Here is a 15,990-nt window from a genome sequence, read left to right on the forward strand (position 1 = left end):
GAAAGAAAAAAACTGTCTGCCCATGCTGTGCTGAACAATGTAGGTAAAATTTTCTTTTCCACTCCACTGCAGGATAGAATCACATTACATTCAGCATTTTTTAAAAGATGAAAAGTTTTTGAAGCATTTGTGGAGAAGTGAACTTATACACATCCACGCCATTTCAACACTATTCAAAGATTAGCGTGAATAGACAAATTCGTTGGAGACAAATTCGTCGGAGACAAATTCGTCGGAGACAAGAGACGTAAATATGTGCGCACACATGAGTCGTCATAACCTTGCCACACAAAGGATGTCCATTCAGGATGTAACTGTGGGGCCATAAAAAAAAAACTGATGGACACCGCCCATGTCTTTTTGTCTGGGCATCACAAAAAATAAAGACCTTTAAAAAGAAATATCAAAACCGTGAAGTCATGGTGTTCTTGTCATCACACTGTCACATCAAAGGATATGTGCTCGCTTTAGAACTCAGCCATAAGACCTTGAGGGCTTCCAAGAGCCCTTTTGACTCTTTGGAAACTTCCACCAATCTTGGCTGCACAAGATTTTAATTCATCCCCTGATGCCCCCCTGAGAACTGATAAATATGGCGGAGGAGGAAGACGTGAGGAAACTGTCCCACTAAAGAGGCATCGTGATTATCGGACGGGAAGTCAAATTTGACCAGGTTCCAGGCATTCTCCCAGAAATACATTGTCGACACTTACTACAGAATTGGATATCTGTGCTCTTTTAGTCTCTACTACACATTACAAGGTCATTCTTGGAGGAGTCTTCTTGTGTGATTCATGAGGTACACAGCGTCTAGAGTTGTTGAAACCCCTAAGAAAGAGTAATCACTTCTAATTTTGGGCAACAAAGTCACACATTTCATTACATGAGCTCAGCATTACTCAATGCTTAAATTAGTCACAGAAACTTTTGAGTCTTAGTGATGCATGCAGCTGACTACTGCTGAAAATAGTAAAATATCTTACAGTTCTTTACTGCAAGTTTTGGGTGGAATGGCAAGAAACTGATCTAAAGGCTTTTTTTTTTAAGGGGGGGGGAGGTGGCTGCTCTGTATTGGAACATGAAAACAGCCAGAAAAAAACAAAACAAAGCAAAACTAAACAAAACCAACTAAACAAGCAAACTTAGAAGTATATGACTGCTGACGTCTGCTTTACTGATCTTTGGCTTTGGAATGGCAAATGTTTCCTTATTCAAGGAAATAATGATGATTTGAATAGAAAAATGTCGTCTTGTGCTTTGATTTTAGACATTTGCTACAGGGATTGTTCAGAAGTCTATTACCTGCACTGTAGAAAAATGAGCATTCTACACAGCTAACTTAACAGACACATTTTAAATTCTACATTGGATAGGATAGTACTAGATATATAATTTAAATCATAACATTTTACCAGACCCCCATCCCCCCCCCCAAAAAAAAAAAAGCCTTCGGTGCAAAGGTTGAGAAATGTTGTGCTCACAGCTCATTTCTTAAGTATGATCTAATTTCGATATATTTGTGGCATTTTTCTAACAGCATAAACATATTTACACCTTGATTCTAGTTTGTAGAAAAAAAACCCCATAAACTTAAATGATGGCATATTACTCTCCTTATCTTGATGGAGGCCTCAGAAGTTTCACAATGAGTAAGAGTTATTTGTCATTCAGTGACATGGCTGATCTCTGCATTTACAACATAAAAATAGACTTGGGGTATAGTCTAAACAAGAAAGGGCCGGTCTAATATCCATGGTTAATAATCCTTGAGGGGAAACCCTGGAGGTCATACTGTAGTTGGATGGCACAATTACATGTACATCACCTTGGCACTCTTGCTACAAACCACCTTGGAATGTCCCCTAGAAACGCTTACCAAAATAAATCAAATGTGTCCTCAAGGTCTCTTGGCATAACCAGTCACCAAAATTGTCTGTCATACCTACTCCACATTTCCTTCTTCCGCAAGGATATACAATTACATTATTTCCACAAATTCATTTTACATGTCCAGTTCTGTATAGGCTTCTGATATAGGGCCTACTTCCTTAAGTCCAGTCTAAATTTGATATGGTTAGAATATCTATCTGAATTTAAAGACAGCCTTTATGAGAATATCCTCGATTAAAGCCCCTGTACAGTAGTTGATTTGATATCGGAATCGTCGCCAAAAGGCCAGAAATTCCATTGAACAGAAAAAAAGAAACTTATACTAGATTTTATTGTTTGGTTTTAACAAACATAGCAGAGAAACTCTAGAACATTGCCCCCCCCCCCCCCCCACCGTCCAAAGTCTTTTCAATTAACAACCCCCATTGACACTCCCGCCATGGCTTGTGGTGACAGCAAGCAACCCCCACAAGATACCCTGGGAACCAACTGCTGTGACATCAAACCCAAGAGGGCACTTGGAGGGCTATGTGACACACAAACACGAGGGCACAAGCACACAGACAGGCACACACACACAAACACACACACACACACACACACAGACACAAATACACACCCTGAGACATGGGAAAACACAGGAAGAAGACATTAATTTTCACGGTTCTTCTAAAGTTCATGAATCAAGGAATCTCTTGTTTGCTTGCCCAAACAGCCACCCCATCCCCAGGGAACATTACAGATTTCCTCCCTATGACAGACGGCTGGTATGGTATTGGGTGTGTGTGGGGTGTCCACTTTGGTACGGGATTATGCAGAAAACCATGATACGTCCCCAATCCCTTTTCATAGTGATGACATGCATGCAACAACAGTTTTTTCTCGCATTTGTTTTCAACCCATTTGTGTAAATAATCTTGTTATAGCTATATTCATTCAAACTGGCAACATGTACACACAGTCTACAGGTACATGGAACTTTAAAACACAAATCACAAATTCTGTCACGACTAAGACTTCTTGCATGTCTGGTGTAAGTCAGCTTCAAATTGGGATCAGAAATTCAACATGATTCAAATCCTTTACTTTAAGCCATTTCAACTAACTCTTTGCATCCTACAGTGTAACACCCTGTGTGCCACGTAATTCCTAGAACACAATGCAGGAGTGGCTTAGGGAAACAGTTTGTTTTCAAATCCCATGTTAATTTCTAAAGAAGGATTTATGCTAGAAATGCATTAGAGCAAAGTTGTAAAGGATATTGCAAGCTTTGTTGTAATGAAAAGTTTATGACAAAGCTATGGCTGTGATGCTTTTATTAATGTACTATTGGCATACTGCGATTCATTTCAAGATCGGTTTGTGCACCTGAGCAAACTTTGTAAAGTTGGCAAGCTGTCGACTGAGTTGGTCATGCTAATGTAGCACACAAAGTGCTAAGAGAGAGCACTATACTGACTACACAAGCAGACACCCATGCTGGAAAATAGTGACCATTATCAGCATATGCTCAGAGGTGCATGGTCCCGGTGTTTTAGTCAAATGCGTATGCGGGCGCACGGCGCAAGTTTCCTATAGAGACCTACGTTATCGACTCTTTAGCGCTTACGCTGTGGCCCATTTCCCCAAGTCCAAAGAAGTCCGATTCACTGTAGTCAGTAGTCCGATCACAGTTCGGCTGAGGGGGATGACAGCTTCAGCAAACTTCTTTTGTGATGTCATAATAACAAGCACAGCAGATGCACGCACCCTGGCATTACTACAGACTGTGTGATGCGCAGAGAAGACAACGAAGGCAACGTTATTTAGCAACACCTACGCACTTTACTCTTGATGACAGCTCAACTTCGGTAATCTTCGTATCAATGCTAACGGTGATCGCAGTATCATCAACAGCGCCCTCTACACTACCGGGACTATGCACCTTTAATGTACTACACAATGGAAGTGAATATACTGTAGGTAAGGGAAACTTACAACTTTCACAAAATGGTTGAAGAATTCTACTTATTTAAGAAAGAGGAAATGCACAACAGTGTTGAAATGAAATTTTTAAAATGCATTACTCCTTTACTCACTGCAAGCTTAGCGTATGCACAATTCTTTGGCTTGAAATGAACATTCTGAACAATGCTGAGATGAACTTGAGTTCACTATAGCTGAACTTGAGTTCACTATAGCTGAACTTGAGTTCACTATAGCTGAACTTGAGTTCACTATAGCTGAACTTGAGTTCACTATAGATGAACTTGAGTTCACTATAGCTGTACCACTTATTTGTAATCAGCAGACATATTGGGCAACATTGAAATGAAGCATTTGCATTGCATTAACTTGTGCTATGAAAATTTGATGCGCAGGAAATATGGATATTATTTGATTTTACAGTTTTAATCTTATACAGATGAAGGAGGCACAACAGTACCTTGTATGTAGTTTGTAATATATCCACAGAACCTTCGACATCACAGCCTATCAATTCTCTTTGCCCCCCTCCCCCTTCCCCAATGCAATTTCAGTAATCCCACACATGCAGAGAGAGCGAGAGTGACTTAATATTAAAAGCAGGAAGAAATCTCTACAACCTTCTCCTTCTTTATTCACCCCCGGTGGGTGCCTCCACCTAAGTGGATTAATTCCTCCTCAACGACACCTACGCCTGACCCATCCCCAATCACTCGACACCCTCGCGAGAAACGAGACCGAAAAAAAAGAGTAACCTCACGGGGCTTGGCACTGGCGAGAGATGAGACGCATCGTTTGTCAGCTCCTACGAATCAAGTCTTAATTGCGTGTGCTATTCCAGGTTAACAAAGTTTCCTACGTTGGCAGGTCTTTGACCAACCGCTGCTATTTCTTCTCTCTCTCTCTTTACTGCACCTGTTGACCTTACGTTCAAAGACATTGTGTTCTTCCACCACCCCCCCCCCCCCCCCATGAAATTTAGTGTACTGGTTGTCCAATGCCTCCCATCTTTGTGAATCGAACAACAAAGTACTGCATATAGATCTCTTTCTTTTCATTTATTATTTTGTTAGAAGAATTTAGTCTGCCAAACACAACAGAAATATACAAACATGAATTAGAAGCAGGCATGCTTTATTTCCGTCAAAGCTAAAATGAAAAAGAAAAGAAAAAAAAAAACAACTTGAAGCACTGCATGCAATGGATGTCTTAGTACTTGCTGCATTTGAGAGTATGAGTTTTGACTCTTGCCAGAAGGCAAATCCTTCTGTACTAAAACAAGCTGTCGTACACAGAAATGACAATAACTGAGTCAAGCAGTAAATGACCCATCTGCAATCTCTATGACACTGGAGGATCTGTGGTGTTAAATTGAAACAAAATGTGTATGTAATGGATGAGCTTTGCCCAATCACAATCAACAAGTACCACAAGTCCTCTAAATCATAACCAGATAAGACAGAAATACTTTTTTCTTACCCTCTGTTGATAAGATCACTGCTACCCAATGCTGAACACATATCAACACTTCATAATCAATAACACACTTACTTCCACTGATAAAATGGCTTGCACTTATCATCTTTACAGTCTAAACAGACATGAAGGAATGATATGCCAGTAAAGGAACAAGCTTCCATTATTTTGGGACATGGGAACCTAGGAACTATCATTACTACTCATGGCTTCCAGTTCAAGTCTTTCCACTTAAAATCATTTTTCTCTATCTACCTGTATGTCTGTTTCTCAACATCTGGGTTAGGGGTTTTATGCCATGCTCTTGTGCTTCAGTGATTGTGTGTGTGGTTTTTTTTTTAAGTCATTTTTTTTCTGTCCTGTCTGTTTTGTAATATCTGTCCTGCTTTGAATTATTTTGTTTTTTCTTTTTGCAGGTTTTCGCATTGATCCTATGAGTTGTTTACAGTATACAAATTTGGTTTTTCTGTGGACACCTCATTTTTTTTTTCTGAAGCTGAAATGATGAAGATGATGAAACAGCATTATATAGCACCATTCATCTGAAGAAACATTCAAAGGCACCCAGCTCCCATAATGTGTCTCGTTTGAAACTATATGTAAACATACACTGTACTTTTAACTTGTTAGTTACTTCAAATTTTTCTATTGGACAGTCAACTATGGTGCATATGTGAAATCTCTCTGTCGATTGGAGACAGACATGGTGAAATGACTTTTAGACCCCTCTCTGAGTCATCAGAGTCACAGAAGACTCCTTAGAGCCACACTGGGGAGTTAAGAGGGCTCGTAGTAGAGGAAGAACAAAGTTGGGAGTTTGTCCGCATGTGTTCTTCGCGTTCGTCTCGCGCATGTTAAAAAAAAAATCTCTCCAGAATCCACCGTTTGCTTTGTGGGATCATTTAACACCCACACCCAATCTCATGCTCACTTTGTGTGAAGGCAAAACTACATGTTGATGTATTGGCAAACATAACTTCCTTTGAAAAAAGAAAAGAAAAAAAAAAACTCCCAAGGATGGAGAGAGAATGAAAAAGTTTGCCAGTGTGCTGCATTCTTGATGGAATGATGGCCTTACAGTTTAGTTGGAGAGTTCTGAGTTGCACTGAAATAGCTCAAGGAAATTTGTCACATTGTCCCATTAAATCAACTGTTTTGTTACATACACTCTGTAGCTCATGATCAACATTTGAAGAGAACATGCTTATAGTGTGAAAGCATTAACTCCACAGGTGGAAAGAATAGTAAGTCTGTTAGAAAATTAAAAACAAAAATAAAAAAATATATATTTTACAAAATGGCTGAGTAAAAAAAAGGTGGCATTACCATGCATTTTGTTTTATTATTGTTATTTTCAATTGCATGGAAATACATGGATATCGCAACCTTCTCTTACATGCTGTAGAGCAAATGTTAAATGTTTTTTTAGTACATGAACTCATTGGATGACAAGAAAGAAATAGGAAGCATGAATTTAAGCATTAATACAATTGTATCCCGGCATTGTTTACAACTATGAGCTGTCTTCATGAAAAACAATTTGATTAAGAGCCTTGCTACATGTAAGTGTTGGAAAACTTTCATCTGGACAGTGAATTAGACGGGCAGGAAGGAATAAGCACAGCATGTGAAACAGATAACATTCTTGTTAAAAATGCATTCCTTCTTATTTTTTTCCTAGGATTGTTTATGACTACAAATGTCTATGTGAAAAACCATTTGAAGTCAGAGGTGTGCAAAGTTTTGGAAACCTCGTGTCTGCAACATTATTAAGAGGCACTGGAAGGAGTAAATTCCACACAGCGAACAGACAACATTACCATTCAAATCTTGTATTTTTTACCAGACACTGTTTACATCTACATTTTTTTTTTTTTGTGCAAAGCAGTTTGATGGTAGAGACTTGCAAAGCCATGGAAAAAAAAATGTTGTGCTTTTTTTGAGCTGCAAACACACAACATTCTTTTTTCAAAAGTTAGAATTTTTTCCTAGATTTATTCCTGTTGTGCTGCTGCTCTATCTCAATCTAGCATGTAATCAAAATTTGTTATCACCTTCTTCCTGTACAACGGAGCAAAAAGGAAAAAAAAAAGTCTGGTCTTCCACACGTAATTTCCACTTCCTTACAGCTTCCCAGAAGCCAGCACGGCTTTTGATTTTGGGTGGTGCGTCAAACAGTGATATACAGGTGCACTGAAGCCGCAAGGGATTATCCTTAAATACACTTCTCCTGGCTGGTCCAAATTTGGAGGGAACTGCACACGACAGCACCAGATACTGTCAGTCATCCAGATCAGACCACATTTCATTTGTGGAATTAAGATATATGGGGTTAATCTTGAGTGAGCACCCCCCAAAAGAAGAAACCAAAATGTGATGAGAAAACAAAAGGGTGTACTTGCTATAAGTAGATCTCCCTTACGTGTTCGTGTTACGGCAAATTCTAGATATAAAGGAGAGATAAACAGAATAGAAGACATGGGGGTTGGAAGAAGATTTTCTTGAAGCCATGCCAAATATAAGAAGTAATCATCAGGCATGGTGGTAAGGTGAAAGTCATCTTTGAAAGATGATCAAGAAGTTCACAATGACATAACAACAAACTCTGCAGGTAAAATTTGACTAAAACTACTTCCTTATCCTTCTGACTACTTTGAGATACCACAGCAATGATTATCGTAGAACAGCATGATAATTACTTCAGACCAGAGTGACATTTACATTTACAATGCAATGATTACATTGAACAGTGTGAGATTAAGTCAGACCAGTGTGGTGTGTACCTCAGACCAATGATAAAAGTTAGAAGGGGTAGTGGTTATTTTAGAACCAGTGGGATGGCGCCTTCAGACTAGAGTGATAGCTGCTTTAGACCCATGTGTTGGTTCCTTTACACCCAGTGTGACATTTACTTTAGACCCAGTATGATGGTTCTTTCGATGAACTATTTATTAACAGTTTCTATAGACCTAGTGTGATGGTTATTTTAGACCCAATATGCTGGTTCCTTTGATGGACTAACAGTTCCTATAGATCCCAGAGTGATGGTTACTTTAACTGAGTAACAGTTCCTTTTGACTCAGTGGGATGGTTACTTTAGATCCACAATGATGGTTTCTTTGGGTGAAGTGACAGTTCCTTAAACCAGTGTGATGGTTGGTTGATTCCAGACCCAGAATGATATAGTTTCAACTGCATCAGATAGTGATAAGGTTAGAGCAAAGATTAGGATTAGGGTTAGGTTTTGGATATAGAGTTTGGGTTAGGGTTAGGATTAGGTTCAGAATTAGGATCAAGATTAGGGTTAGGGGAAGGGGAAGGGTTCGGGGTAATTGCCCCGGGGGTAACTGCCCTAGGCCCAGTTTCAACCCATATGACACTTATTTTTGACCAGTTATGAAATGCCAAGTCTCCATCAGTGTGATGGTCACTTTAGACCAGCATGAAGATGCTGTGGTGGTCCTGGACCAGGTGCTCAACTTACCATGTTTAATTGGTGGGTAATCCTCCTCAGTTCTGATTCAAGCTCACTTTTCGTCCTCACCGACGTCGTGGGACCTTCCTCGTAGGCACTACTGTAGATGACAGGAAAAGAACCACATTTTGCAATTACCAAACATGAAATGGAGCTTCAAAAAACATTCAGCATTTAGAACGGCTGGAATCATCAGTTCTTAGTGATTATGATATGGGTAGAATATCTTTCTTCATTCATTTTCCTAAATTTCACACAATTTCACCACCAATGTCTGTATAGACTATTAGATACTATCATGAGGCATGCACTGACTTGACAAGACCCCCCCCCCAAAAAAAAAAAAAAAAAAAAATCAATTATCAAAGCTTAGAAGATGAAAATATCAAAATTTAGGTCACAAAGTTGGAAGGGACTTTAATTTTACAGAGATGCAGCAGCATGAATAACAAGCTTGAAAGCTCTGGGTGCATGCAGAGTACAAAGTGATACAAAAATGTTACTAGAAGTGGAAAAGAATTCCTAACACATACATGAGCATCTTGTTCACATATGGCAAAAGACATGAAAGTAGTTTTGCCCTGTACTCTACAAGTCCTCCCCCCCCCCCCATAAACAGACCCATCAACTATAAGTGTGATAATTCCCTAATGCCATCTCAAGCAGTCTGTCTGTCGCTATGGTAACATATTTCAGAACATCCAAGACACAGACAAATGGCAAGGGATCTCACAACAGACAGTAACATTCTGGGTGTGTTCTCCACTGTTGCTACTGAGTTGATTGATGACATTTGAAAGGAAGCCTGGCAGAAGAACAATGTTGCTGCTTTTTTCTTCGGAGGAGGCCTGTAGAGGATAAGTGCTGAACAATGCTCGCAAGGGAGTCAGACAAGAGTGGCTCTAAATTCCAACTGACAATGCTGTCAAAGACTGAAAAATATATCTATAACCCTTTTTAGAACAACAAATTTGCTGTTGATCAATTTTCATAGACAGAAAGAAAGATAAAACACAACCTTTGCCACCTCTGTATACATCTACAGCAGAATGTTCAAGCTGTTATCAATATACATCCAATCACCCTCCTTCCTGTTGCCTTGGCAACCCAATTAACTGCCAATGAACAAACTTTCCCCTTGACGGAACACCATCTGGGCTCAAAATCTCACTTAATGAGCTTCTAATTCTCTCTTTCTACATGAGGGGTACCCCTAAAACATCAACTCTGCCAAAAATTCTGCCATGAAATTCTGCCAACAAATTCAGAGAGGAAGTAAGACTAAATTAGTATAGTATTAAGTCATATCTCTGGCACTGATTTTTTTTTTTTTTTTTTGTCTGTGTGTGTATGTGAAAAAAAGTGATGTTGCTCTCTTCAAGCCATGGTCTAACATCCCTCTCACCAGTTTTGGGAGGTTATGTTGTCAAATCTCCCCTCCATGAAATAGGGATGGGGGGGGGGGGCTGGTGAAGATAGATAATATAATAAATAAGTTCTCTGATGGCAGGTTGAGGAAGACAGGCTGCATCAAGATTTGTTCAAAGAAACCATAATTTCCATGGTTTCCTCCTCAAGCTCTTCTTTTCCTCCTCAAAGGTTCCCCTCTCCAGATCAAGTAAAACTGGGAACCCACCTTAAAAGCTTTTGCCAAGAGCAAACTGTCTACGAAAACATTTTGATCTCTCCTTCAGTGTCATTGATTGCATGGTGTGAAAGATGTGCCAATTTGTCAGCCAAGCTCATATGAATTTGAAAGGTCACCTGATGGTCACAGTTAGATCATATCAGCATGATGGAACAATTACAAAGATGTACACTGTATCAATCAGAAACAGTTTTTTTTTTTTAAAGAAAGATTCACAAAGAGAAAAGAAATCAGTCATCCTATGTGAAATGCTGAGAGTATCTTTGCAATAATGATACCATAGCCCATTGAAGACTAGTCCTGACTATACTCAGGCAGGTGTCTGGGATATGCGTGTTACAGCAAAATCAGCCTGTCCTCAACAGGTTATTTCATGGATTGAAAAAAAAAAAAGTTATACACTTAAAACTGACTTTGAAGTTCATGAATTTGGAATGACTAAATGAACACCTTGCAATGTGTGGTATTCTCTGAGTGGTATTGTGCCTACAACATACATTTTTAAACCGGTAAGTATACCAATGAGATAATAGCAATGAAAGAAAATCAAAATATATCTAGACACTTTATTACCTATTTCAATCAAACAAGCTATTCCCTACCAAAGACAGATACAGAATTATTCTGACACCACAAACTTGCCTAAGAAATGTCATCCAAATCCCAAACATCTGTTTTGAGAACAGATATGCTGTGAGCAAAAGCCGATGATGTCTAATAACCATCTTCAAGACATGAGATTACATAACATGGCCTTGACACAAACGGGCAGCATCATGAAAATTAAGTCTGTGAGCTTAAATTCAGTTGCCGTCTCTAAATCTTGGGAAGAGGCAACAAGCGACAAGAGTCATCTCGCCAAAGGTAAGTTCATTTGCCAAGATTTCATTCACAGATCTGCACCTCAGCATCATGAACCTCAGGTCTTCGTGCACTCATATTGCAAAGATGGAAACATGTTGCGATAAACCTTGAATATGTGTAAATCGGCTTGCAGCAGCAGGGCTGTCCTCATAATGCATAATTCTCCAGCAGAAAACTTCTATGAGCGACTCTTGAGTACTTAATTAACAGGAGAATTAGCCTGACAACATGTTCCTCGCCTTTAATCACTTAATTCTCTCCCTCTGTAGCTGCCAAGGGCGATAAAGCCACACCGCTTCTCTTCTCCTTCGCCAAAACCTTGCATAAATTAGCATGCTGAATCATATTTCTGAGAACATTCAGCACATGTTCCTTCTACTGTCACAGATGATCCTTGTTGATAAGGACAAGGAAACAAGTGTTTTGCCTTTTTCAAAGGCAGAACTTAGAAGTTAACTATATCATACACAAATCCCTGCTATATTTGTCTCAAATTTGGGTCACTCATACATGAACGATTTCTTAAAAATGAATTGCTTTTTCTGGACACGCTCACAAAAAACCTCAAATGACAAACACTGATTTTCCGTATTTACCATTTCAATGCTTGATCCTACAATTAAAAAAAATGTATATTATTTTATTCATATTATGTTATATTATTATATTATGTAACATGTGGACTAGGAATGGATCTGTTGACCAAGGGGTAATATAAAACATGGACTTAGAGTGGAGCTGGTGACCAAGGGGTAATATAACATGTGGACTTGGAATGGAGCTGGTGACGAAGGGGTAATACATGTATATCATGTAGACTAGGAATGGAGCTGGTGACTACGGGGTAAGGTAACATGTGGACTTCAAATGGAGCTGGTGACCAAGGGGTGATATAACATGTGGACTGGGAATGGAGCTGGTGACCAAGGGGTAAACTTGTCTTGTTGCGTTGAGATGACCAGGGCTTTCTACAAGGAAGTCCAGACCACCACACCTGCCTAATCACATCACAGCACCTTGGGTCCATACTTCCACTGCAATTACTTGATTGTTTCCTTTGCAGGCACACTACGTTTACAGAGACTTTTAAGAATACTAATAATTGGATGACAGGTCATGATCATAAATTGTGACCGTGCACCTCAAAACGAACATAAAGTCGCACACACTGATTTTGCGTGAGGACTGAAAATAAGTGAAATGGGTCAACCTAGCCGAACTTGACTTTTTCATATTTTCTGAAAGAGCGGGTCTTCTTTTACATCATCCTAAAATTTGGTATCATAAAACGGGCAGGAAAGTGTGTTTTTTAGCAGTTTATCTCGAACATTTTTGGTAGAATAGTGTGATTAGGTGTGTCTTTAGAATCCCTTTTTCATTTCTGAAAAACCTTGTCCACACTCTTCACTTTTCAACTCAAATAACTTTTGAAAGGATAGTGCTACTGCTTTGAAAGTTGGTATTAATTATGGACAGAATGTTTCAATGAGGCATGTTTAATTTCAGGTAAATCTGATAATCCCTTCATTGTTGTTACTCGGTGGTTTACTTCCTGTTTTTTGTCCCATTCATCGCACAGCCAGCAAGGTTTGGTAAAGATTAAGCGCTTGAATAGACACTGTACTTCAGAGCCTCTTTTCTCAGTTCACACTTTTCCTGAGTTTGTGCTTTCTTTCCAATATTTAGGTAGGTTAGGAGAGTCCATTTGATTTGAGTTATACATCATTTTAAAGCTTAAAGTCTGCCCTTTCAGAATATGGTCTTAACTAAAAATTCATGTCTGGCGACTTTTTGTTTGTTTTGAGGTGCAGGGTCACAATTTAGAAATTTAGGATCGAGAAAATCTAAGAGGAACATACTCTGCATCCTTTTCGCCCACGCTGGTCGATCTGGACCGTCTCTGTGTCAGCCCACCAGACAGCGAGTCGCTGCTCTTGCTCATGCGCTTGTCCACCGCCGCCGAGTTGGCGAATGTGATGGCGCCCACTATGGCATCGTCCGCGTCGTCAAGGTGATCAATTGATATGGATTTGAATGCTGACTGTTCCATGCCTGCATGAGACAAAGGGAGCAAAACAGTAGAAACATGAAGTTGCAATAGAAAGGGAAGAGTGGAAATGGTAATTACACTAATGCAGACACAAAAATTCATGCGGCTACACTGATCGCTGCAAATTTGATCCCACATTTTCATCTTTGCGGATTGAAAGCTTCCATATGAGAAACTATGTATTTCAGTTGGACATAACAGTCATATATGAAGTCACATGCAAGTATCACACTTAAAACTTGCACAGATAAGCAATGGCTCTTCAACAAACAGACATATAGTTACTATTTCTTTCTTAAAGAAAGAAAAATTAAGCTATTGTTAGTCACTACAAGTCGACACAGTGGCACACTTTCTTAAGGGTGTCAGTGTAGGCACAGTACAATCAGAAATACGAATTTACCCCAAGCACCTTGCACTGATGATTTTTTCTGTCATATATTGCTTTGCTTTGATCAGAAGAGGACACTGTAATCTAGTGAAATTTCAAATGTCTTTGTTTTAATCATGTCATTAGTGAGCAAGAACTGTTGAAGATTCAAAATGGTGGATTTCAAAAAAGAATAATAATCTGGTAAACAAAGAGATCACTCATTAGGTTGCAGACTTCAAAATGATCTCATAGCCAATAGATAAAAGTAAACAGGCACAATTCATACATCAAAATGGGCTACTGCATGCATCTCAGCATAGAAGAAACACAGACACTGAAACGAAATGATGGGAATGAACAAGAAAGGTGAGCGGAAGAGATGCATATCCCAAGGAGACAGTTAGAGACAAAACGTGATCCATCTCCACTTTTTTGGACAAAAAATGGGCTGAAAATAGCAGAGTTTGCCTTCCTGCCCCATACTCTGACCCGACTCTGCTAGTAGGGGGAGTGTGAGATAGCAGGGTTTACAATGCCAGTTTATGGTCATCACTGATGGACAGAACTGCATTACTTTTATCAATTAATTCTCAAATAATACTACTGTCTAGTTCATATAGTGACTCTGACTTTTGATTATCAAAAATTGTTTTTGTCTGGAACTAGCTGGAACTGGTGGTTCACAAATCATAACAATTGAAGCAAACATGACAATAAAAGTGACAAATTTTTTGGTGAATCATGACTGGACAATTGGAACAGATGTGTTGCTAATGTTTCACATAAAGGCAATAATCAAACTGACCAATCACCCTAAACAGACTACTTGGGAAAAAAAAGAACAGGTTATGTCTAGAAAACTAGTGTCAATTATCGACCATGGACAGACTAGACTTTCAGTCAGTGGTCATTAGTTCACTCTGAGGAAGTCTAGGTGTTCTACCTGTATCTTTAATCAGCAGGGACAAGAAATAGCAAACTTCATCAGGGCGACCTCTGGATTACTTCACAAATTCACTCAGTTCCTCTCGCTGACCCTCGGGGGGTTTGCCTTTCAGGAACGCCAGTATTGAGAGGACTTCCAACATGCCGGAAAGCCCATTACAGCAGGCAAACTCTCTTTTAAACTCTCTCAATTTACTCTCTCTTTATCTCTCTTTTTTTTTTCCTTCAAGTTCTCTATCTGTCTCTCTGTACTATTTTTACTCAGACAGCTCTAAACTGATGAGGGTTGTTCCTCCTCAAAGTGTGTTCCTCCTGAAAGTTTGTTTTGGGTGGTCAGTGCTAATGTCGAGACATATGAATCATTGAATCACTGCACCTTGCATTTCTCTCCCCTTTCTTCATTCAAGAGTCACAACAACGAGGTATACGTGGCAATGGATTATCCAACAAATCCTTTCCTTTAGAAGTACCTGAGATGCATAACTTCAGTGTGGTATTGAACAGAATTTAGGAGAAATAATCCACACATCTACACCAGGAATGTTTTAGGTCTCTCTTCTTGAGGACTTAAAACTCTGGGAGAAAATATGATAATTGCAATGAGGTGAATTGGAATATGGCAATTCAGATATGACATAAAGAGAGGGCATTTTTTATATAAGCAGCTGTATCACTGCAAGTATCAGGGTTCATACTCTTTCTCATGAATTAAATTCCATGACTTTCCATGACCATTTTAGCCAGAATTCCATGACCTTTCCATGACTTCTACACAATTCTTTTTTTAACACATTAAACTGAAAATTTGATCTCATCAAAGCGAAGCAAAGGGAATACATACACATCTCACACAAACAACAGATAAACTTCATAATTTTTGCAATTCCATGACTTTCCATGACCTTTTGATGAAAATATCAGTTTTTCATGACTTTCAAGGCCTGGAAAAAGACTAGGCCAAATTCCATGACTTTCCAGGTTTTCCATGACCCGTGTGAACCCTGAGTATTGATCTGTCAGAGTAGATCATATCACATAAGGAATAGAATAATCACTTTGCTTTACAAAATATATGCATCAATGTCATGGTTAGTCACAATTCCAGAAATATGAATATATTGTGTATGTATATGGCTTTGTGAAATCTATATGATAGTACAGCTAATGTCAAAACTGTCTCATCCCAGTGACAGCAATATAAGCCAAAGCTGAGATATACTGATTATCATATTTCTAATTTAAGTCTTGCATCTGATTGACTATGATGAGATTTACAGGAGATGGCCACTTTATTTGTCGACAAT

At 39.0% G+C, this 15,990-nt stretch overlaps 1 protein-coding gene across 1 annotated transcript in view; it reads right to left on the reverse strand.

Moving 5' to 3' along the window:
• LOC139737196 (uncharacterized) overlaps nucleotides 1-15,990 on the reverse strand; it is an 83,269-nt gene that overhangs the window by 3,409 nt on the left and 63,870 nt on the right. The window contains exons 25-26 of the mRNA XM_071647873.1: nucleotides 13,178-13,370; nucleotides 8,816-8,906 (exon numbers count right to left, since the gene is read on the reverse strand). Of these exons, the coding sequence (XP_071503974.1) occupies nucleotides 8,816-8,906; nucleotides 13,178-13,370 (284 nt within the window). The remainder of the gene's footprint in view (nucleotides 1-8,815; nucleotides 8,907-13,177; nucleotides 13,371-15,990) is intronic.

Source organism: Diadema antillarum, unplaced genomic scaffold, assembly GCF_040938485.1.
Source record: "Diadema antillarum isolate AM-2024a unplaced genomic scaffold, OU_Dant_1.0 seq00000685_RagTag, whole genome shotgun sequence".
In the NCBI taxonomy this organism is placed as follows: domain Eukaryota; kingdom Metazoa; phylum Echinodermata; class Echinoidea; order Diadematoida; family Diadematidae; genus Diadema; species Diadema antillarum.